The sequence below is a fragment of the Oenanthe melanoleuca genome, chromosome 3 (assembly GCF_029582105.1).
Source record: "Oenanthe melanoleuca isolate GR-GAL-2019-014 chromosome 3, OMel1.0, whole genome shotgun sequence".
Lineage (NCBI taxonomy): Eukaryota > Metazoa > Chordata > Aves > Passeriformes > Muscicapidae > Oenanthe > Oenanthe melanoleuca.
This window is the reverse complement of record NC_079336.1, coordinates 99,647,549-99,672,031: the sequence shown is the minus strand read 5'-3', so window position 1 is coordinate 99,672,031 and position 24,483 is coordinate 99,647,549. Positions and strand designations below refer to the sequence as shown.

Sequence of the window (24,483 nt, the reverse complement as noted above, 5' to 3'; positions counted from 1 at the left end):
GTGGTGAGCCATGCTGGGTAGTGAAAGGCACAGGAACAGCTTCAGGGGAGCAAACTGCGGAAGGGCTGAACATCGTGGTATTTAAAAGCTGATGGTGCATATGTTTAGAAAATGTTTCTTGCATTGGTAACAATTTTGCACTGTCCAAAGTTTTCTGGAGCAGAAAAGGGTGAGTAAAGCAACATTCTTGCACAGAACTGAATCTTTCTTTCTCAGGTACACCCTTGATAGTTCGCTGGAAGTCTGGAAATTACCAGTGACACTTCCAAGGTATAAAAAAAAGTTGATCAGTGGTAAGAATATATATATTTATTAACACATATTCCTGAAAATCTTACTATGATGAGTTTACATGTCAAATCTTGTGACTCTTTCACCTATATATTGCCTCCTAGTGCATTCTGTATTATATTTCTGATAGCCTCTACAATAGCATATAGCTGAAAAGGGTTTCATGTTTTTAACTCTTCTATTTCCATGCAATACCTGTGAATGGGTCTCCTAAGCTAAGCGGACAGGATTTAGCTGTGGATGAAGCTTCTCTTCATAAAACTGTATTTTCCTGCCCAAATTTATCTAATTAGGCAAGAAGCAGTGTTTTCTTTCTTAAACATGCCTGTTTGGGCAGGAATTGAGTCTTGCATAATGCTCAGCCTCAGTGATGTACAAGGTTTTAATGCCTTCTAAAACATATGCAAAAAAAACCCCAAAGTTTCAAGTTTCTCTCCTCAGGCTTTCCCACATATTGTGGCTGCCAGGTCCTGGCAGCAACCCACTCAGAAAAGAGAGGAAGTTTTTTATCCCAACACCTGTGTGAGAGGGCAGAAGAGCTATTATGGCCCTAAAAGTGTTATTGTAGGAAAAGTTGGCTCCTAGAAAATAATGCATAAATCGATTAACCCCTTACCCTGCATGGCACGAAAATTTCCATGACACAGTCACTGAATACTATAAGACTAACTTAATAGTTATCCTTACTTGACACCTAGTCCTTACATAATCCAGCCCCCTCAGGATGTGCTAAACAGCGAGGAAACCCCGGCTTTGCTCTATGGAAGCCGTGCTCCTGGAAAGACACTCCTCAAACTAGCGGGATGTAAAAAGTAGCAACTCTCCTTGATGTGGGAGAACACAGGGCTGCTTCCTGGGGGTTCTGGAAGCTGCTCCTCGGGGTTCTGGAAGCTGCTCCTCAGGAGCTCTGGACACCTCTGGGCCTCTCCCTCAGGGTTTCCCGCCTTCGGGGCGCGCATCCCTCAGCGCTGTGCGCTTCTGCCCTCAGCGGCACAACCCTCCCGTCAGGTGTGCTCCCCTCAGAGGCACAACCCTCCCCTCAGGTGTGCTCCCCTCAGCGACACAACTCTCCCCTCAGGTGTGCTTCCCCCCTCAGGTGTGCTCCCCTCTCAGGTGCGCTTCCCTCAGAGACATAACCCTCCCCTCAAGTGTGCTTCCTCCTTCAGGTGCGCTCCCTTCAGAGGCACAACCCTCCCCTCAGGTGTGCTCTCCTCAGCGCCACAACTCTCCCCTCAGGTGTGCTTCCTCCCTCAGGTGTGCTCCCCTCAGCGACACAACTCTCCCCTCAGGTGTGCTTCCCCCCTCAAGTGTGCTCCCCTCAGCGATATAACCCTTCCCTCAGGTGTGCTTCCCGCCTCAGGTGTTCTCCCCTCTCAGGTGCCCTTCCTTCAGCGACATAACCCTCCCCTCAAGTGTCCTTCCTCCCTCAGGTGTGCTCCCCTCAGAGGCACAACCCTCCCCTCAGGTGTGCTCTCCTCAGCGGCACAACCCTCCCCTCAGGTGTGCTTCCTCCCTCAGGTGTGCTCCCCTCACGACACAACTCTCCCCTCAGGTGTGCTCCCCTCAGCGACACAACCCACCTTCAGGTGTGCTCCTCCCTCAGGTGCTCGCCTCTCCATAGGTGCGCTCCCCTCAGCGGCACAACCTCCCCTCAGGTGTGCTTCCCCCCTCAGGTGTGCTCCCCTCAGCGATATAACCCTTCCCTCAGCTGTGCTCCCCTCAACGGCACAACCCTCCCCTCAGGTGTGCTCCCCTCAGCGGCACAACGCTCCCCTCAGGTGTGCTTCCCCCCTCAGGTGTGCTCCCCTCAGCGATATAACCCTTCCCTCAGGTGTGCTCCCCTCAGCGGCACAACTCTACTCTCAGGTGTGCTCCTTCCTCATGTCTGCTCCCCTCAGCGACAACTCTCACCTCAGGTGTGCTTCCCGCCTCAGGTGTTCTCCCCTCTCAGGTGCCCTTCCCTCAGCGACATAACCCTCCCCTCAGGTGTGCTTCCTCCCTCAGGTGTGCTCCCCTCAGCGGCACAACCCTCCCCTCAGGTGTGCTTCCCCCCTCAGGTGTGCTCCCCTCAGAGGCACAACCCACCTTCAGGTGTGCTCCCCTCAGCGACACAACTCTCCCCTCAGGTGTGCTCCCCTCAGCGACACAACCCTTCCCTCAGGTGTGCTCTCCTCAGCGGCACAACTCTCCCCTCAGGTGCGCTTCCTCCCTCAAGTGTGCTCCCCTCAGCGACACAACCCACCTTCAGGTGTGCTCCTCCCTCAGGTGCTCGCCTCTCCATAGGTGCGCTCCCCTCAGTGGCACAACCCTACCCTCAGGTGTGCTCCTTCCTCATGTCTGCTCCCCTCAGCGACAACCCTCTCCTCAGGTGTGCTTCCCGCCTCAGGTGTTCTCCCCTCTCAGGTGCGCTTCCCTCAGAGACATAACCCTCCCCTCAGGTGTGCTTCCCCCCTCAGGTGTGTCCCCACTTAGGTGTGCGCCCCTCAGCGACACAACTCCCCCCCTCAGCGACACCCCTCTCCTCAGGTGTGCACCCCTCAGCGACACCTTCTCTCAGGTGTACTCCCCCCTCAGGTGCGCTCCTGTGCTCGGGTGCTCTCTCCTTTCAGGTGCGCTCCTCCCCTCGGTGCCAGGTTCGTTCCCTCAGGTGCGCTCCTTGTCCACAGGTGCCCTCCCCTCAGCGTCGCGCGCCGCCCCTCACGAGCCTGCCCCTCCCTCCCTTACCCTCAGGCGCGTGCGCCGCCCGCCGGCGGGGGCGGGGCCTCTCGTTCGAACGGCGGCGGCGGCGGCCGGCGGGAAACATGGCGGGAGCGCGGGCTCTGCTGCGGCACTGCCCGCTGCTGCTGCCGCAGGACCGCCACGGCACCGCCTACGAGGGCTTTGTCACTGCCCAGGTACCGCGGCCCGGGCGCCGCTTGCCCGGCGGACCTTACTCGGAGGAGGGGGTACTTCCCGCTCTGCCGGCTCTGAGGGGGGAAGCGCTTCCCGCTGTCCCGGCTCTGAGGGGGAAGCGCTTCCCGCTGTCCCGGCTCTGAGGGGGAAGCGCTTCCCGCTGTCCCGGCTCTGAGGGGGGAAGCGCTTCCCGCTGTCCCGGCTCTGAGGGGGGAAGCGCTTCCCGCTGTCCTGGCTCTGAGGGGGAAGCGCTTCCCGCCCTGCCGGCTCTGAGGGGGAAGCGCTTCCCGCTGTCCCGGCTCTGAGGGGGAAGCGCTTCCCGCCCTGCCGGCTCTGAGGGGGAAGCGCCTCTCGCCCTCATGGGGTTCCTGGCTGAGCCACCGGGAGTGCGAATTGGGGAATGCTGTTTCCCTGCGCTGAGGGATCCCGCCGCCGTCCCGCGGGTTTGCCCAGGGAGTGGCTTCCTGCTGCCTGCTGGGCTGGGTTAGTTGTGCTGACAAAAGTGGTTTGGGGGCAAGGCTGAGGGTGCCAGCGTCCACGGCCTGTGGTAAAAGTTGACATAAATGATTGATGGTGGGTGTTTTCATTTATTTACTTGTGAGGCTTCAGCTGAAGTGGCTGCATTGTCCCTCCCATGAGGAAAGCGCGGTGTAGGGGCCAGAACAGCTCCTGGGGCAGGGTGAGGAGAATGCTCCCAGCCCGGCTTTGTCATCACTGACATTGTCCAGCTATGGCTCCTTGAAATATCACATACAGAGCTCTGAACGGGTGTATTTTAATGTAGCAATAGCATGGGGGTTTGCTCCTCTAAGTAGAGGGCAAAAGACATGGGCTGTGTCCAGCAGCATTGTCAAAAATGGGTTGATATTAAGATTGAAAGGAACCTCTGGAGGTCCTGTGCCTTCAGTAGTTACTTTAGACTGTTTGGGTTGTGAATATCTCAAAGCACGGAGAGTGTGCAACCTCTTAGATGGCCTATTCCAGTCTCTGGTCCTCCCTTAACTATTAATGAGCAGTTTTTAAATTCCATTTAGGTGATATTTCCTGTATTCCTGTCAGTGTCACCCAGCTCTGACTGTACCTTTAGTCCTTCCCTGATCTCTTTTCTCCAGGCTGAACAGTCCAAGCTCCCTCAGGCTCTCCTGGTATCAGAGATGCTTTGAGCTCTTGGTCACCTTTGGAGCTCCTCCCTGGATTAACTCCAGTATGTTAATCTTGTGTACTTGTGTACTCCCAACTTCAATGTCCTGAGCTGGGATAGGGTCGGGAATAGAAGTTTTAAGATAAGTTGTCTGCCCCCTTTGCTTTGAGGCTTCACCAACTTTCTTTATTTCAGTTTTATTTTGGTTATCCCATAAGAAAGTGGAATGAGGACCTCAATAAGGACTGAAAATACAAGCAGGGGGGATTTAGAAACTGCCCCATGTGGATTGCACTATCAGGAAAAAAAAGTTTATTTATGTACTTGGGGCTGTTTTTGTTTACAGTTTGTAAAACTGCTGAAATGTGCTGTGGATCAGTGCCCAAGGTTCTTTTTAGTGTAGTTACTTTTATGATAAGCATCTGTTTTGACTTTTACTGGAGTTGAAGACAATTTTTCATGAACAGTAGCATGATTTAGATTAAATTGTGTTTTGGTCTTGTCCTGATTTGGATAAGGTTTCTTTTTCTCCTGAAAGGTGTTATGTTTGCTATATGAAATGTGACATACTGAGTAGTTTTTACTGACTATTGTGAATTAAAGGTCAAGAGTATTTCAACTTCAGAATTAAAATCAACATTATTTGTGCCTGTCACTCATGCTGCTTTTTATCCCTAAGGAAAGAGATTCTGAATAATATTCCTGAAAGATAGGAAAGACCTATCCTTTTCTTTCTTAGTAGGTGATCTGATGGGGAATAATTCCCTCAAGTGTCTAATATTTTTCTTTTCTGACCTTCCTATTAACTAAATAATTCTCTTCAAGGGTAGAGACTTCCACATCAGGATACTGCTACCAGTGGATTTGCAACTGAAAAATGCCAGGTAAGAGACTTTTATGATAGCAATTTCTAAGTGTGATGTAACAAAGTTAATTTTGATAAAAGCAATAATGGATATGAAAATGAGTTATTCTTTTTTTTCCCCAATATCAGTATTATTAATTAATGCTCCCTGGTTTCAGCTTAACCCTGCAACAAAACTGCACAGCATCAGTGCTAATAAATGCTGACAATAAGCATTGCCTATATCAAAATATTTTGTTGTTAATTAAATTTTAAATATGTTGTAATTAATTGGCTGTATTTACATACATGAAGCAATGTACTTGGGAAAAATATTTTTTATATAATTTATATTTATAGATCATTTATATGTCACCATTTGGGAAACAGAAAATCCAATGCAAAGTTGTAAATTTAAGCAATTATGTGAGCAGTTTAAGCAATGGTGGTTAACAGAGCTTTTAAACTTCATTTTGTTTGCTGTTTCTATGTATTAATTGGTATGACCCAACTTTTCTTTAAAAGCTTTGCTCTTATTTCTGTGTTTATCCCAGCAATCTGTGGGAAATGGGGTGAAAGGGGCTAATCCACATACATGGATGAGCGTTTAACTTTGCATTCCAAAGTTCTGCCTAGGCCAGCCTGGGAGCAGATGTGGTATTCCACAGCTTTATTACATTCTAGGTTGGGTAATTAAAACTGCATTACAGGAAACTTTGACATTTTCAGGTTATCACTTTTAAATATTAGTGTATTTTATGAAGTCGCACTTGCAAGAATTATGTTGTTGTTTTCAGCACAGAAGGGGCTTTTGCAGGTTGATTCTTAATTTTTAATGGGCTTTGGCATAGTGACATTTGGAAGTTTTAAGTAACTTTGAACACAAAACTCAAAGTAGTTTTGAAGTACTCTTTCCTTCCTTTGTGTTACCTTCCTTTTTTTCCAAGAAAAGTTGTTGTTCTGTTGTGTGTAGAAGGATTTCTGCTGGCTTTTAAAAATCATGTACTGTGATTGTAAAATTTGTACAAAACTCTGTTTGTCTAGGATAGAGTGCAGCTGGCGTCTGAAGAAGATCCTGCATGGATACAGGCACATTTTAAAGCAGGTATACAAGTTTAAAACCACTTATTTAAATATTATTATTAATCAATCTTACATCTTTGTTTGTAATGACTCTGAAAAGCTTGTACTCATACACATGTTCTAGAAGTGTTAAAGAGCCAAACTTTATTTTTAAATGCCTGAGGATTTGCAAGTAAGTATAATGAGAAATGGATGGAATTTAGTAAGTAATTATTTTTATTCAAATTTTCTTTTTTTTTCTTAATATCAGGCTAGAACAATTTTTAATAAATTATGACACTTTACTCTCTCAATTTGAAACAGATTTTTTCTTTTTTTTTTTTTAAATGTATTTACTTTTTTACTGGTTGTTCATAATGCAAAGGAGAGAATTCACATTAATTATTAATAGTCTCAGTTCATTCTTGGGATCTAAATTACATCTCAGTATCCAAAGGAAGCTTTGGAGTGAGGATACAGCAGCCTTTGAGTCCCAAAGAATACTTTGTTCCCAAGGAGGAAGGAACCTTTGCCAGAGGTCTTGGTTGGGACACTCTATCTCATGGATGTGGTTTCATAAATACATAAATAAGTGATGCCACCTGATGCCAGGGAGTGTTCCATTCTCAGTAAAGTTTCCTGGAAGTTCTCTTCTAGAACTGAAAAACTTAAACATGTGGTATACACTTGGTCTTTTTTATGCTTGGTTTGACAATACTGGAAAAACAGTTGGGCTGAAGCACCAGAAGTTATGAGTTGCAGAAAATCAACTAATCCTCTTTCCTCCAGAGGCTGCACAGCTGCCCAGATCTTGTCAGCTTTATGGTGGAGCTGAAAACTGTTTTGGTGAGTGGCAGAATATATGTGTGGGACATGGGATGCTCTTAGAGCTTTGGGTTTCACTTTCAGTTTTTTACAGGTTACTTTTCCATAGATTTATAGGTTTTTTGTTTTTTTTTTTTTTTAAGAAGAGGTGGTTTTGTATATGTGCTGTTCATGTAATAGCTGTATAAATATCCTTTAGGATTTTAAGTGACTGTATTCTTTGGAAGCTGAAGCACTTTAGAAAATTTAAAATCCCAGCAAGGGATCTCAGTGTAGAGCCATCCTCTTTACAGTGATTTTCCTGGAATTCCTGTTACTGTCTAGATGGTAAAGTAGGCTTGTAATTATACAATGGGTTATACAGTCAGTGGCTTGCTGAAGGTGCTTTCACCTGTCTAACAATTTGACAAATAAATGCAGAAACCTCTTTTTTTTTTTTTTTTTTTCTTCTAATATTTCAGAGGCTGATCTTTATTCTTCTTTTGAAAGTTTTTCAGGTTTGTGGTTGGAGAGCAACAAATCCTTTCATAAACATGAAACTGGAAATTCTTATCTGTTAGTAAAACGTTATTATATGAACATTTGATGAATACTTCATCCAACCTACTTTACTTTAGGAATAAAACACAGGAAGTATTCTTCAAGTTCCTCTTGGCATTACACTGCTGCTCTGCTATGCTTGGAATAGGCCTAAATAAGAATGTGTATTTTGGAATATTTTACAATAGTTATTGTAACTCAGAAAATGAGAATGCAATGAAAGTATAATTCATTCAAAATAGCAGAATACTGATCCTCAGTTACTGCAAAGAATGAAACACTGGTGGTGTGGGAGAACTGGGCAGAAATGATTGTTAAACTTGTCTTATAAATTATATTTTCATTTAATTTTTTTATTTTAAATTATTAATAATTTGATTCTATATGTCATAAATGTATGCATTCTCTAAGCATAACTTTAGCTTAAATGCAGTCTTAAAGAACAAGTAGCACAACACAACTGAAACACACAGTTAAGGCTTATTTTTCACAGTAGTATTAACTTTTTGATAATAACTTCTTCTTGAGACTTTACTATGTTCTTGATGAGTGTCTCTACCAAAACTTACTCTAAGGGATCCTGTGATGTTAAAATTGAGAAACTGAATTCGATTTTTGATTGCTATATAAACTTTATATATATATAAAATAGGGGGAATATCATAGTTGTGTTGTCTTTTGTGGAATGGAGCCCAGGAGACAGCTGTGGGCTTAATAGAACCTTCTTTTGAAATGTTCTTTCAGTCAAGATGCTTGACTTCAAATTTATTAGCTGAAAAAGAGGCACATTTGATATTTGCATCTGAAGACTCCGTTGTCAACATCTGTGGGGTTTTTTTAAATTGCAGATGTTTTCATTACCAGTATCTGAAGTAATTTACCAAACAGCTTCTTTGTCTGCTTTAGCTGGAGGCTATAACAAAACAAATGCAGTGTACAGTTAATTTTACATAAGCTTAATATTTCCGAATGAATTGCAAAAATCACATGGCTAAATAGATGCAAAAATATTGAAATTGCTCTTAATGATGTTTTTAATGTTTTTTTAAAAAGGAAATTGCTTTAAAGAACACACAAGACCTGCACATCTCACGGCCTCCAGAATACTACTCCTGTCTTGTGAGAGATCTAGAAACACTGGGCTGGAATAGGTATGATTATTTTAGTTCTTAACAAACATCACCTTTAGAATATCTATTCCTCTTTTGTATTTGTGAGTTGAATGTATAAAATGTACTTGTTCTGTTCATTTACCCTATTCAGAAACTGATTTTTCTTTGTTTTTAAATTAAAAACACTCAACAAAGCTGTATCAACTGAAAGGATATTTTCTAGCTGAAATAACTGAGCTGAAAGGTGATACATCACTAAGAAATAATTTATTCTTTGACCTATAAACTACTAGTATATTGAACATATTTAATGTTAATATTTATAGTTCTCTTTTCCCTATTTTGTACAGGTGATTGTTCCTATATTCCTATAGGCTATTCCTATAGATTATGGTTAATCATTGTTTACTTTTATGCTTTCATAAAAATATTTCATACTTTTTTAGAATTAGAATAATAATAATTTTTAAAGAACCCGCTCTTTACAGCACAAGGATCTTCTTAGAGGAATTTATTATTTATTTCACAGAAAGGTGAAGATGCCCAAAAAATCACTGCTCACACCTTGAGCTTTATTTAAGGATTTTTCTTGGGAGAAACCCTTGCTTCTTGTGTACCCCAGATTTACTCATTCCTAGCAAATTTTGGGTCCTGCTGGAAGCTGACTGCACCCAAATCCAACTGAAAAATTGAAAGCTTTGAGGTGGGGAGAGAGGGATACTCTGCAGGAGTAAAGTTACAGGGGAGGCTTTTCTAATACTTCCCCTTAATCAAGTTGGTTGAGTCAGTGACAGTGTCCTGGAAAGGAAAATTATCAACAAAAAAACACATGTAGGACTCTTATCAGCCTCATGGGGATTCATAAAGGTTGCCAGTATCTCTTAAGTCCTTGTTGTCTCAAATCTCAATACTTTCTCATTTATTTCATACAAAGTATCTTCCCCTCTTGCCTTCTCCATTTCCAGGGAATCCTGCCTGGCCCTGTGCTCTCAGTCATTTGCTGGACTTCAGAGATTTACCTGAAGCTTTCCATCTTTATGCTGATTCCTTTTATTGCCTTTTTTTTTTTTTTTTTTTTTTTTTCTGTGATAAAATGAAGGAGCCTACAGAGGACTAAAAGTCTGTATAAGTGAAATATCACCCATGTACACAATTCCTTATGTGTTTATACAAAAAGTGTGACTTTAAACTAAAAGAATCCATACTTTTCTTATAAGTGAGGTTTGAATTGATCTGGACAAGATGAATGTCAGAACAGGTAAAATTCCAGACACCTTGGCAGCACCTCTTTAATTTTTTTTGTTTTCCTTTGCTGTGTGGCTCTTTGCCACACCAGTTGTGCTTTGGTGTGGACACTGCTGCATTTTTCTCTGCAGTTTCCATGCTGGGCCTTAGCTGCTGCTTTAGAAATTCCCCAGCCCAAGAAGCAATAGAAGGAGGAGTGGTATAGGTAGTTTCTCATCTTTATAAAACTCTGGTACACTTTTGAGTTAAAGTTGGAACAAAGCAGAAGGAAAGATTTTTTTGCCCCCAGTTAGAGGAAGAATCCTCTGATTCTTTCAAAGTATATAAAGTTTAACTGGCTCCAGTTGAATTATACTTTTATCAAGGCTTGTTTTACTTTCAGCTGTTGTGGAGAAATACTCCCAGAAATCTGCAGGTCTCTTTAATATTGCATTAATCAGCAGTAAACATGAAATAATCTTTTTCTCCCTTCTTACTACCTCTATTGCTTTTTCTGTCTGTATTTTTTAGTTCCTTCCTGTTGAGGCAATTTCATTTCTGTAGATAATTTTCTTATTTTCACTTCCTTCCTATCCTTTATTTATTTCCTTCCTTCCAACCCTATATTGTGCCTCTACAACTCTGTTGCCAGTGTCACTTGAGAAAATCACGTGGCTTTTTCTAGTATGTAGTGGTTTAAAGAAATAAATGTCGCTTAGGCCAGCAAGCAGATGCTCTCTCTGAACTCTGTTGGGCCTTTCTATCAGTCCTGGTGATAAGTTGTGCAATTATCTTGGACTGCTTTTTATCTTTACACAGGAATGACATAGTAAAAATGCCAAAATATCCACATGCCCAGTTTACTGGTAAATATATGGGGAGGTTTGAACCTTTTTGGCAGTTGCTGAAGCTACTAAGCAGAACCCACCTTTAGAGAACAATATATTTTACAATTGTATCCATCTTCATTGTGGTAGGAGACACAAACCACTGACATCTTAGGAAAAGAATCAGAAGTTTTCAAACTTATTCACATTTAGTATGTACTTTCTGCTTGCTAGGGTGCATGAATACAGTGTAAAACTGTCATGAAATGAAGGCAAATCATCATAAATAACTCATTTTGTACTGTTTGGGTACTATTTTCTGCAGAAAATCGATTTCAGAATATGAACCAATATGCACTGAATTTCTCACAATAATAGTATTGATAATAAAAGAGAACTTCATCGAAGAGAAAAGCAAATCAAGAGCATAAAAGTCTCATAGAGTAAGAAACTGCAGAAATGGATCAAAGATTTGACAGGAAGTTTAATGTGTACATAAGTAGAGGCTGACAGGAACATGCTGTGTGTGTCAAAGGTTCCGGTGATGGAAAACTGAAACACGGTGCTCACTGACCACAGCGTGAGCCCTGACACACGCTGTAAATAACCCAGAGATATATGGCTGCATTAAGCACTAGGCTGGTGTATTAACAGCAGTAAATCTGCAGCAGCAGAAATGCTTGGCATATAGGACTCCCTCTGATTAATATTTGTAACAGACTAATCAGAGGATTGCAGACCTTTCAGACTTCTTGCAGGGCTCTGAGAGTTTTCTTCTCTCTTCCAGAGTGGCCTATGTGGACACTGGGCTGACCACACTCAAGTTAAAAGCTGAAGACTCTTGTGGTCGACAGCATCTCATCACTCTCAAGTTAAATGCAAAGGTAAATTGATGTGGGACAAAATCTTGTGAGGCTTCCTTGAAATAAATCGATTTTTCTTAATTCATTAGGATTTTAGAGGGTTGGTTTGTTTGCTGGTGTGTGTTCTACAAGGTAATAGGTCAGTTAATTGTTTTATTTTGGAGAGTTTTCATACTAACTATAATATTGGATTATGATTATCTGTAAGATGCAACTGTGCATCACATGGAAAACTCTTTGATATTGCACTCATTTTACTAGATTACAGACAAAGCCATCTGGGAGACTTTCCTTCATTATCACTCCACCCAGAGACTGTGCACAGAGCAAGAATTAGAGGATGGTGGGTTGGTTATTAACAAGTCTTGCTGTTAAAGTCAGAGATGTAAAGATTTATGAAAAACTGAAGTCAGTCAGAAAAATTATTTCTTTTTAGTCTAAATAAATGTCGCATTTTGACAGTACTTGCAAATCAAACCCATGACATTTGCAGAAACAAAAAAATTTTAATTCTTCCTGGTACTTATCACTGAACTCAAATTACAACGTTTCTTCATAGAATGTCTCATTTCAAGGCATAAATCTCTCATCAGAGACTGTGAATATCCAGGCTGTGTGGAGACAATTGCATGGCAATAACTGTTGTCTTCAGAAAATCAGTCCAGGGGAAAAAGGGATCTAAAAGTGTCTGGGTGTTGTTGTTTGGGACTATCTGTGGTCCCTCACCTTGAGTTATAATCTTGAAAGCATGAGGGGGGACACAGAATTGTAGGATTAAATCCCTCCTTCACAGACATTCTGTATTCCCTTACAAACCAGGAATTTTTTAGTTTTACATAATATGAACAAGCTTTACCTTTGGAGGGGAAAAGGAGAGGAAAAAATATTGTTTAGGGATGAGTGTTGCTCAAGTGGGTTTTTAAAGAGTAAAACTGTTCTACATGCAGAGAGTAATGAGTGCATAATTAATTTGCTAGTCAGTCCATTATTAAATACACTGATGGAAAAAAATCCATCAGGAAGTACAATTATGGTCTATTTAAGGTGCAAGGAGAGGAACCAGGCTGTGTTGTTTATAAGGGATAAATACAGTGCTTTGTTTGACACTAGAAATTAGGTGCAGCCTGTTTCCCTAAGGTTTTCTTGCTACTAGCACAACAGAAGTAAAGTATTTTAACTGTTTGAAAATATAAAAAGGCAGAAAAAATTACAGTTCAACATTCATTTTTCCCAAGCAGCTGTCATGGTCAAACACTGACAGTTGTTCATTGGCTGGTTCTGTTCAGCCTTAGCTTAGCATTGCCCTGTGGTGATGGAAATTCCCATTTTCTGTCCTGGTACAAACTTGTGGGGGATTTTTGGTAGCAGTGAAATAGCTGAATACTCCTCATAGCAGAAGAAAGCACCATCTAACAACTAAAGATGTATGTAATAAAAATATTAGATTATCAGACTTGTCTGTTTTAATAAGTAACATCTTTTTTCTTTTTTTTTTCTTTTTTTTCTTTTATTTTGTTTTCAAGTGTTTTTGATGATGGAGGATCAGTTGCTTGTCCTTTTTAAACCGTGTCTGGCATTTAAACTTGCCAGACAAAATTTGTGTGTGAAACATTGTTTTGGTGACATGGGGATTTGATTTGCTTTCATGCACACAGACACTACATTTGAGAAGACTTGGCTGAAGTATTTTTTGGGAAGGCATTTCTTTTGATGACATGCTTTAATAAAAGTGTGTTTATTTTTGTTGTGCTGTTTCTTTGATTAAGATCAGTGCAGGAGCATTTCAGACCCCAAGGCTTCAAATAGGCCACTGCAAGGATTTGCCTGTTGTGTAGTAATTAAGACACTTTGGTAATTATCTGAATGATCTGGCCAGGGGTATGAAAATGCTTTCTCTAGATAAAGTTAGCTACATGCTCAGAAAACCAATATAAATATTGTATTTAATAATTGCTTAAATTATTCTTAAGAATAATAGGATGATTTCTGAAACACACATTTGATTGTAACTAAAAAGATAAGGTGTCATGGAGTTATCAAACCTTTTATGGCTTCTTTTTTTTAGTACAGCCTTTTAAATTTTTTTTTCTGATTGATATCTCTTAATTTGGAATGAGGGCTTGTTTTAATTTTGGGTCTATGTTCATTCATCTCTGAATTGTTAAGTACTCTAGATTACTTTCAGTTTCAAACAAAATATTGCCAATCAGAACAAATACTTTAGCTTAAATGAAAATTACTTCTTGACTCGTGGCAGGGTTGCTTGGTTTTTAAACTTTGCTTTCAATATGTATAATTGAGGAGAAATTAAAAAAAATATTTCTTGCTTTGTTTCTTAAGGTTTCTTTAATATTCCTTTGTGACCGCTGAGCACATAAAATTGTGATTCTCCTGCCTTTACTAAATACTGATATATAAAACATTTACATGCAGCTTTCTTCTTTAAATGATAATTAACATTCATAACTATTCCTGAAAATGCTTTACATACTGCTTCCTCACAGAGCCAAGTTCTCAAGATGCTTGAAGTGCTCATATTTTGTTATCAAACTTGGCAGCTGAGTATCAGTCTGACTTTAAATCACTAAGGAAAAAAAATCCCAAACTGTATTTTCTTTCCTTCCCTCAGTATCCCACAGAACCACCAGATTGCCTTGTGGATTTTCCTGTTCCATTTGCTGTTTCCTGGATGCCACAGGTAACTAGTGGACTAGGCAGCTTTTTTTAATAAAAATACATATGCTAAGGAGGGGTGGTAACAAGGGGCTGGGTTTGGTTTTTAACTCCAGCTTTTCTCCCTGTGTGTGCATTTTATTTCTGTACATGCTCATGAAAATGCAATAGCACTGAACTCCATATTCCTTATCACAGCACCTTAAATATCCTCCTTGCCATGAGATATATCTTGCATGTTGTATGTACTGGTTGGGGTTTTTTTAAGCTGTTCATATGACTGAAAATTCTCTAGGAATTATGGTGGGAAAGTGAAAAGGAAGTGAAACATAGAAAAAATTATTGTCTTCTAGAAAAGAAACACCCTCTAAAGATGACAGACATAGAAAAAAGGAGTTGGTTATTCTATAGAGTTTTCCCCAGTTTATTAAAGATTTTTCATGACTTAATAAAACTTCTAGTTATAATCAACACAGGAAGTATTTAATGAAATTCTGATTTCTTAGTTTAACTGATATTGCTACTATTAAGAACCACATTGTCTTTTGCAGGTCGCTCACATTGTTTCATGTACCTTTTATCCTGAATACAGCATGTGTCCTTTACTAAATGACTTTAAATGTCATTAAATTAATTTGTCATTAAATTAATTTGAAGTATATGTAGAAAATAGTTGATACCTAATTTCATTTAAATCAGGAAAGTAGATTTTACATAAATGATTTCATCAGATAATTCTAATTCTCACAAGGGTTTCTACCCAGCAATAAATACTGAAGTTGCATAGGGAACATGGCTGGGAGGTTGCAGCTGGGTGAATTTAAACCGGGCATATAATTTTTTCTGCGGAGCTCAAGGTTCTGTGTATTACCTCAGACCCACTAATATTGAGAGGAAATAACTGCAAGAATCAACCACTGTAAATGAAAAACGTATTTATTTATATAATGTTAGGTTTTGATTCTCTGATATGGTTTGGAGCAGTTTAAATAAGTGTTTTTTCCTTACATTTTACTGGCATCCCTATACTCTGGCCAGGATTTCAAGTGCTGTTTTTAACCTCAAACTTAATACATACTTTCAACCATGTTTTATTAATTTTACAGCCTTGCAATTTGTGTTGCCTCAAATTAACAACGTTTCAAACTTCCCTGACAGTGACTGCTTCTCTGTGTTTACTGTTAGTAATTTTAAAGATGGACTCATGTTTTAATAAAATGTTCTGGAAAAACCTGCCATGGAGCAGCCTTTGACAAGTTAAAAATGGGGGTGGATATACTGATATTGGCACTACAGCCATGGAAAAATCCTCTGTTAAAAATAGAACACTCTGATGCTTAGAATCTTTTTACAGTTAGAATTACCTGGGGACTATTTGAAAACATGAACAAAAGGTGTTTGTGTGTAAGTGAGGAGCCTGTTTTGAAATCATGAGACACTAATTCCAGCTGCAGAGAGCCTGCTCTAATCCTGAACCAAATACCAGCAGACAGAAGTGCTTTAGCTGTACAGAAGCTTTTGCAAATTGACCTTATGTGTGTGGGTGACATGAACCCAACACTTGTGGGGACAAATGGCTTTGGTAATTGTGTAAATTGTGTTTATTTTCCAAATGTGTGGGAATCACTGCAGCAAGCAGCCCTCACACCGTGATAAAATACGGGTTGTGCTTAGATAATGCTGCAACACCACTGGTAGCAGAATTCAGCAGGTACTCAAGTGCATGAAAATTTTGGTTCCTAAAAGGGAAAAAGAACAGGCTGCATCTCTTCTCTAGTGAAATAACGTGGTGTTTTGGTCCCAATTGGTCTTAAACTTTTAATATTACGCCTTCAAAGTATAAATTGACAAGGCTTAGCTAAATTGGTGCAATGGCACCATTAGAATATAAACTCCTATGAAAGAAAATATAAATAGATTGCAGGTAATTGATTTTTCTTTCCCACCCCCTGTGTGTGCTGCTGCCTATTTCAGGCTCATGGATTTTAAACTTGAGGGGTTGTTGGGTTTTTTTTTTTCTCCTCCTTTTTTTTTTTTTCCTCTTCTGTATAATAATAGACATGGCTTTATGGCATCCATATTAAAAATGGGTAATTTTCCTTATGGTCCCTGTCTTCCTGCTGGGTTGATAATGTTTTGATGTATTTTTCTTTTGCTCTGATGAGAGGTCTGCTGCTGCTGCTCTGACATATTCATTTGGATGAATAATTATAACTTGCACAATGTCAAGCTGAAGATGGTGGGGTTTTGTGCGTCATGACAAGCCCAGTAGCCAGTGCAGGTGTCTCACAGCATGAGCAGCAACAGCCAGTGGATTCTGGCTCAGAGGAGACGTTTTAGAGTAGTAAGAAATCAGCACCAAGGGCAATGCTGCTGCTGCTGCTCCTGTTCTAAGTGCCAAATAAATGCAGAGTGCTTCTCAATGACAAGTGCAAGAACATCTACTTATTTCTGTTAAAGCCTTTTTCTAAAGAACCAGATAAATGTGCTGTCTCCAATTTTAGCACACGCTGGAAGTGCAGTTCTGCAGAATCAGGGTGTCTCTTGTCAGGCTAAGGTTTCCAGGCTGACCACTGCCCACCTGGCTGGCTACATGAAGGTCATGGGAGTGGAAATTAATGACTAATGAGGTCGTGCAGCAGCCGGCAAGGAAACGGGAATGCGAGGTGCAGAAGGTGGAGTGCTGGGAATGAGATTATTCTTGGGTTAGTTAGATGAAAACACAATCAAAAGCGTCGTAATTGTGCTCTTTCTTGGCAAAGGAACTTCACAGGCACCAGCTGTAAATGCAGAAAATGGAGATGCTTGACAAGACACTTAATAAAGATTTCAGGCTTGTGTCTTAGCTTGATTTCTGTTAAGGAGAAGGGAAATTTTTAAACTGCTGTTGGTGAGAAACTTTCCAAACAAATCTAAGGAATCATAAATTCTTTAGGTGATCCGTTTTCCATCTAACGAGTGTTTGCTTTGTTAAATTCTATTTTATTTACAAATTCATGAAGGGCAGGAAGGTAATGGCACCTATAGTTTAGGCTATTTCCCCTTTTTTATTAGGGGGCTTTGCAGTTGTTTTGATTTTGGATAGGCAAATTTTGTGCTAGTAAGAATTTTGGCCAAAAAAATCTCAGAATAAAGATTGCACTTTTATCTGTTTTTGAAAAATAAATTGCAATCAATTGTTCTGTATTTACCTTAATTAGATTTTTTTTTTTTTATACTACCGTTCTATTGCTATTTAGTTCATCCAGGATTTGGAGCAGATGCTTGAAATTTGGCAGAACAGTCATGTAGGTTACAGCACTTCTTAGAAGTTCCTGAAAGGCTTCATTGGTTTTTTGGCAGGCACAGACTCGAGATGTTCTCTTTATTCTTCTCAGCCTCTGTGGCTCTAGAAATAAGAATCAAGAGTAAAGTGACATTTTTTTCCCCATTCCTTTGATTGGAGGGAATGGTGTATGGGCAATAAGGGTGGACTTGGGAGAATGTTTGAATTGAAGGAAGAAGGGAATTGGCATGAGGAGGTCCTGGTGATGAGGTGGAGATGAGAGTGCACAGGGTAGAAATGGAAATAAAAAAGTTGAGAACTCACCTGATACTTTCCTGGTATTAAAGAGAAGGTGTCTTCCCCTCGGAGACAGGGAGGTCTGATTTTTCCTGGACAAAGTCAGGATGTGGGATCCAACCATGGAGTCTGATAACACAGAGGTGACATTGAGGCCCCAGTTTCTTGGACAAAGCCAATGTGTTGATGGAGGATGGAGGAACCAGTTTGGCTTTTGTGAGTGTTTTTACAGCCAGGGTGAGCAGCATTGGCAGTCTGAATGATGAATACCTTATTTTCCAAAGGATTTTGACATATCTCACACAAATTGTAACTCATTTGTACAAGGGGGACCATGAATTAGAGTTTGTGCTGTTTGACATTATTAACAATGGCGTTGGTGTAATTTAGACCAAGGGAAAGTGTGATCTCGGGCTGTTCTAAAAGTGCTGGGCCATCACCAAAAATTTGTTTGTTAATCAAATAAAAAGGAATCTTGGAGTTTTCATAGTTTGCATGACAAGCAGGTGATGTATTTAAATAGCCATAGATGCATTTATGTATATAGCAGGAGACAGCTGGCAACATCAGTGAAGCATGCAAATAAGATCAAATGAACAGTGTTAGAAAAAAAAAGATTTAACTACCTTTTTAAGGAACATCATTGAAAAATTACAATTAGTATTAAAATTAATTGGATTTTAAAACTTATCTGTGGGTTATAATCCCTTGATGTTTCTTTTTTCTAGTGAAACCCTTTGAATTCCCAGAAGATAAAGATAAAAATGATTATTAGAGGATTTATCTGTATGTGATATAGAAAAATGTAAAATATCAAAATGGAAAGCAACTGTTGCAAGTACCAGAAAATTATGCTATTAATTTAAGTGTCATCAGAGCACAAAAGATCACATTTCAGGACTGTGTGAAAATTATTAAAATACTGGAAATAATAGTACTTAAGATGAAGATACTATACTCTAAGATGTGGTTAAGTGACTGACACTATTATATCACTTCAGGTATTATAAAAGTAACAAAATGCTTTTAAAGATAATAAGCGTTACATTTTGAGATTGGCAGAATTCACACTTCTCTGCTTAGGTGCTTTCCTACTTTAATATAATTTAACAACAGCAGGAAAAAATGTAGCATTTCATTTCCAAGCTGTTTCTTTCTAAAACACACATGCACAAAATATTAAAAGTTATTACGTAGAAAAATTCTATTTCTTCAACTGAGAACACTTCGATAATTTGCTGCTCTTTGTCCAGGTGAAAAAGTAAAAATAGAATCACTACAGATTAAAGAAAACTATCCCTTCTGTATTTTGTTTAATCCATAGAAAAATACCTGTTAAACAGAATGTTTAATTTACTTTTTCTTGTGAACCTCAAGATATTGGAAATCTGTCCCTCTCTGGGCATCTGCACCTGCAAAGGGTTCACTTGACCACCAAGTGTTTTCTCCTCTTGCAGAAGTCTTTTCCTGGGGAAATGGTGACTTCTTTTTGCCACTGATGATTTCAAAAGATTTCTTTTGCATTGCTGTCCTGTATATTGTCCTGTCTATTGAAAGGTATTTCTGTTTCTGTGTAATCCTCTCTCAAATATTGAAATCTCCTATGTGTAATCCTCTGCCTATTAGATGGTTTCTCCTTATTTATAGGATTTGAAAGCTGATCTTAAGCACCTGTTTTTATTCTGCTTAATTTTGAGATAATGATGAGGTGGTTAGGTGATATTCCGTGTTTTATGCTATCACAATACACTGGGACACATACATGTATTTCTACACTCCTTAAATGAATAAATTAATTTTGAAATATTCTCTGAGCCTGCTCGTGGAAACTCAGTGAAATCTGTTTGAATTTGTTGTTTTCTTAGAACTCCTTAATAGACATTTACAATCAGTTCCTGGCAGCCTTGGAGTCGCTGAAGGGATTCTGGGATGCCCTTGATGAAATTGATGGGAAGACATGGGTGCTTGAGCCAGAAAATCCCACACGGAGTGCTACAACCAGAAGAATTGCAATAGGTAGGAAAAGATTTAAAGGGATACAGTGGATCTGAGAGGTAAAACTCAGGGAGCTGTTTTGTTTTGCTTGTCTCATCAGATGGTGCTTCTCTGGGTTTGGGAAAGGAAAGGCAGCACTTAAAACCAAAGGCAGAACTCCTCTTTTGCAGATCAAAAAAAACAAAACAACTTTCCATAACTGATCCTATTTGGGAAATTCATTACAACTTTCTGGTGTCAGACAAATGAAAATTTCTGCAGGACAACCTTGTGCATTTGTAAATTATGCATATGGAACTGTCAACAGCTGAGCACTTGCATGGTAACCCTAGAAAAATCAATATTTGTTAAAAATCAGCTTAGGTGAAGCCCTTATGTCAATCACAAATTCCAGATTTTTTAAGTTTAGGTTCATCCTATCCTGGTGTGGAAGGAACATTAGAGTGCAGCCCAAGGGGAAAAAGGGGGTTAAAGGAAGCAAGGGAGAAGGACAAATAAATAAAAAGAGGAAATGAGGCTTCCCTGTTAACCACCTGAAAATGTACCTCAGTTTATATGCTGATGTCTGGCCTTTTAAGGTCTTAATGTACATAGGATAAGGAATTTTATAATTATATGTATAAGATCAGGAGTTGTAATTGCAGCTGTCAGAGGCTGGAAGTGTTAGGGGGATGTTATCTTTGCCAAAAAAGATCACCAATAGCAAATGGTAGAAATATGAGAATACAGAGTGGACCCACACTGTCCCTGAGAGCTGTAAGGGAGGGAGGAAGGAGCTGGAGGGGAGCTGCTTCATGGGAGTGGAAGGAAGGACAGGAAAAGTTCAGCAAGTGGCTAGAATGACATGGGTCAGACACCACTTTGTGTGCAGTCAGGGGGGCTTTGTCCTAGTCCTGCTGCCCTTTCCACAGGCCAACTGTGCTGTGATGTTTTGGAGCTGGAGCCAGAGCACCACTGAGCTGCTTCCCTCTGAGGAACAAAGCCCTTCCAGGGATGGTGGGGTGTCTTGTAAAGCCAAATATTTGCTGTTTCAAAAATACAGCGTTGTTGTCTTGGTCCTGGAATTTGCTGGGGAGAGGACTGACTTCTGCTTAATATTGGGTTTGGGCTTCTCTTTTTGACTATGAAAGATAAAGATGAATTAGTAAGTTCTATGTTTCACCGAGATTTTGGATGGATTTTGTCATCTAGGTTGCGTTGATAACATTTATTTCTGAGTAAGTGTAAAGGTTAAGCCAAGTCTAAAGGAAACACAGACCTGGCAGATTATTTTAATCAGCTGCTATTTTTAATTACAGTTTGTGGAAATTTAAATAGTTGATATATACCGATATTTTGTACAATCCCAACTTTGTTATTATTTACCCTAATGAAACCCAATTTAAAACTACTTTTAAAAATGGTTCTTTTTTCAAATCCTTGACTGCAAATCTTCCCCATGGCCTTGCCTTCTCCTTGCAGGGAACAATGTCTCAGTGAATGTGGAGATAGACCCTCGCCATCCAAACATGCTTCCAGAGTGTTATTTCCTTGGAGCAGACCATGGTAAGGCAGCAAATTCCACTTGTTTCTCCTCTGGATTCAGATCTCTGATCCAATCCCTGCCTGAAGGGAGGTTCCCTGGGGTAATGCCATTATTCCTGTCTGTATTTTGCAGAAGTGAACCCTCTGAGAACTAAACTCAACAACAACATGCACTTGTGGTGAGTATCTGTGGTAAAGCAGGCCAGAAACCCAAATGCAGTTTGCCATTCCTCGTGTGGATTTACCTCTCCTCCTTTCCCACCCACAGGGACCCAGAAATCAGTTTGTTACAAAACTTGAGAGAACTCCTAGAAATTGATTTTCCATCTCGCGCCGTGTTGGAAAAAAGCGTAAGTTGGTTTTGGTTAACAAGCAGTCGTTATTGCTGAATAAGTCACATTTGAATGGTCACTTTCTAAGAGCCAGGGACAATCAGGGACTTTTGAGAGGTAATTGCATTAATACATAGTCACAAGGACTCCTGAACTTCAAGCAACAGTTGTCAGAGCTCGTTAACCTTTGATTAGAGGCGCACACTTCTCTGTGGCCTTCATAGCAGTGAGGCCATTAATAACAGGCTCCACTATTAAAAGGAAAAGAGGGAGTTCCAGAGTGGCTAATGAGATGTGGACAATCCAAACATTCTGTTATGGATGGTGATGACTTCAGTTCTAATTAGGTGGAGCTGCTTAGTAGGGACAAGAGGCCACCCAAATACTGGTGCATTTCAAGCAAACTGGGAATTAAATTTTGACAATGCCTTAACACTGTATTACAAGGTTTTCTTTCACTCACGAAGCTTCTAAATTAAGATCTGACTGAGGGTTTGTGTCTAATGTCAAATCATAATGACAAATCGTAGTGGTTAATAAACAAAAAGTGCCCAAAAGTATGAAAATGCTTGTTGAATGAGATGTAATTCAGTAAGGGGATGAAACACAACCCAGTCAAGTCTTGCATGCCTGGAACACAGTGTCACTCTACGCCATTGTGACATAAACGTATACATCTTTAAGGCAAAAACCAGTAATTCCAGCTAAGAAAAACTGCAAAAACAAAACCACAGGTGAAGCTGTGTGTGTGAGCAGCCCAGCCCTTCCTTCAGCTGTGCTGCTGTGTTGCAGGACTTTGCCAAGGACTGTGGGATCTGCTACGCCTACCGGCTGGACGGCAGCGCACCCGACCAAGTGTGCGACGATCCTCGCTGCGGGCAGCCCTTCCACCAGGCCTGTCTCTATGAGGTAAAGTGACCAGTGGCACAAACTGCTCACAGCTGGCACCACTTCGTGTTCCTTATGGGCTCTTGCTTAATGCAGAATTTAAGGCAGTCACTTGTCCTGCCACCCCCAGTTCCTAGGTGAGCTCTCCGGGAAAGAGAGCCACCATCTGACTTTGCATGCACCCTGCCAGGTGTTCATCAGCTGAACTCTGGTAACTAATAAAATGTTTCTTAAATTGGAGATGAAACCAATGTGACTTTTACTCCACTTCTTGTGTTGCAGTGGCTACAAGGCCTTCCTACCAGCAGACAGAGTTTTAATGTCATCTTTGGTGAATGTCCCTATTGTAATAAGGTAAGGAAATCCAAGGAGTATGAGTGAACTAGTGTGGAAAAGGCAAATGTCTCAGTATTTAACTGAGGGTTTTCTGACACAGTATAAAGATAGCCCCACACTAGTGCCAGAGTAATTAAACACCACACTCCATCGTATTTAATGATACTTTTTTAATGCTGTAACAAAAGGTTCCGTTAAAAACAACAAAAAGAATCCCAACATTTATAACAGAAACCAGCACAAATAGTTCAGAGAATCCATAACTATTGAGTGCAGATGAGAATTTGCCTGTACAAGGCAATACTGACAGGATTATTTCAAATTTTCTTTTTCAAGCCCCTGACACTGAAATCTTCAATGAAGAAACTCTAGGGAAAAACTGCACTCCCACTGAAGACATGGGAACAGCAACATCAAAGCAGATACAAGGACAGGACAATGAGCAGCAGAAGCATCAGAACAGCTGCAGTGTAGGGGTAGGTTTCATCAGCAAATGCCAGCCTAAACACAGCAGAGAGAGAGGGATGAATGGTGTCAGCACCAGCCTGGGATGCTGCTGCAGGAGCTGGAGATACAAGGTGATTGTGTTTCTTTTGGGATTCTGAGAGTATTCTGTAGGGGTCAAATGGTGGCAGCTCTCTTGCAGTGTCTTCCTGCAGGGGAAAAAAAAGCTGTGATTATAAAGCTAATATGAAGTGAGATGTGAATCAAAAAAACAGAGATGGCATTGAGGTATTCAAGTTATCCTAGAGAAACCACTACAATTCTTAGAGAGTCTTACCTCTGGAATTTGCACTTGTATGGATAGTGTATGGTAAGTGTGTAACATAAGGCATGGTTAAACACCTCCTGAAGAGACAGATCTATATTTACTATTGAAGCTGAAATTGTTTTCTATTTCCCAAAAGGTTTAATATATTCAGTCTTTCTGTGTTCCTGCTAATAAAGGTTTATCCTGGAAACTCAGGACATGATTTTTTAGTGTGAATGTGCTGGTTTGATTTGTGTAAGTTTTGCATTTCACAGTGAAGCTGAACCTCTGCCCATCACAAGGAACATGAACTGGTTAAGTGGGGCTTGTTTTGGCTGGCCAGGGGTGCCTGGGCTGTTCTACATCTCCAGCAGCAATGCTGTCCTTGGCCAGCCTCCACCTCTGAAAGGGATCCCCAAACACCACAATCCCACTTCTCACTTAGCCAAGACTTGACTCTTTTCCACTGTCCCTTAGCACCAGGGACAGCTTTGGTTTCCTAGAGAGTTTTCCATTACCAAGCTCCTGAATTACGTGAGAGGAATTGAGAAGAATTCTGCAAAATGAAGCTAAGAGAATCCTGCCTTTTTTCCTTCTCCACTTTCTCATCTGAACAGCTTAAATGCTATTGACCATTGAAAGTCACCCCTATTATGCAGAATATTCAGTGAGTACCACAGAATGGTTCTACATGGAAACTGTAGCATGTTTAATCCTAGTGCAATAGCAGCTTTTCCATCAGAAAAACTAAATCCAGACACAAATATAATCTAACCAGCAGCCCAGTGATTGGCCCCTTTT

At 40.5% G+C, this 24,483-nt stretch overlaps 2 protein-coding genes across 7 annotated transcripts in view; one reads left to right on the top strand and one right to left on the bottom strand.

The window, feature by feature from the left end:
* The first annotated feature begins 3,057 nt into the window (after window positions 1-3,057).
* Window positions 3,058-23,905, top strand: FANCL (FA complementation group L). Its single transcript, XM_056488125.1, has 14 exons — window positions 3,058-3,185; window positions 5,150-5,208; window positions 6,213-6,273; window positions 7,020-7,076; window positions 8,649-8,746; window positions 11,546-11,642; window positions 14,251-14,319; window positions 19,722-19,872; window positions 21,313-21,396; window positions 21,509-21,554; window positions 21,644-21,725; window positions 22,500-22,616; window positions 22,878-22,949; window positions 23,268-23,905. Exons 1-14 carry the CDS (start codon window positions 3,093-3,095, stop codon window positions 23,301-23,303), a joined length of 1,122 nt encoding a protein of 373 aa, XP_056344100.1. The 5' UTR covers window positions 3,058-3,092; the 3' UTR covers window positions 23,304-23,905.
* The window catches only part of VRK2 (VRK serine/threonine kinase 2), a 36,007-nt gene continuing 34,605 nt past the window's right edge, over window positions 23,082-24,483 (bottom strand). For 5 of the 6 annotated variants that reach the window (XM_056488123.1, XM_056488122.1, XM_056488120.1 and 2 more), the window contains one exon: window positions 23,082-23,584. In XM_056488123.1, the coding sequence (XP_056344098.1) occupies window positions 23,553-23,584 (32 nt within the window). In that variant the 3' untranslated portion in view covers window positions 23,082-23,552. The remainder of the gene's footprint in view (window positions 23,585-24,483) is intronic. The other variant, XM_056488124.1, reaches the window with a different exon arrangement.

What these genes read in the sequence shown, in the direction of transcription:
- FANCL (XM_056488125.1), top strand. Translation starts at nt 3,093, where the DNA reads ATGGCGGGAGCGCGGGCTCTGCTGCGGCACTGCCCGCTGCTGCTGCCG. An exon ending in ACAGGCACATTTTAAAGCAG is followed by an intron (nt 6,274 to 7,019) that starts GTATACAAGTTT and finishes TCTTTCCTCCAG; the next exon opens with AGGCTGCACAGCTGCCCAGA. An exon ending in GCGCCGTGTTGGAAAAAAGC is followed by an intron (nt 21,726 to 22,499) that starts GTAAGTTGGTTT and finishes GCTGTGTTGCAG; the next exon opens with GACTTTGCCAAGGACTGTGG.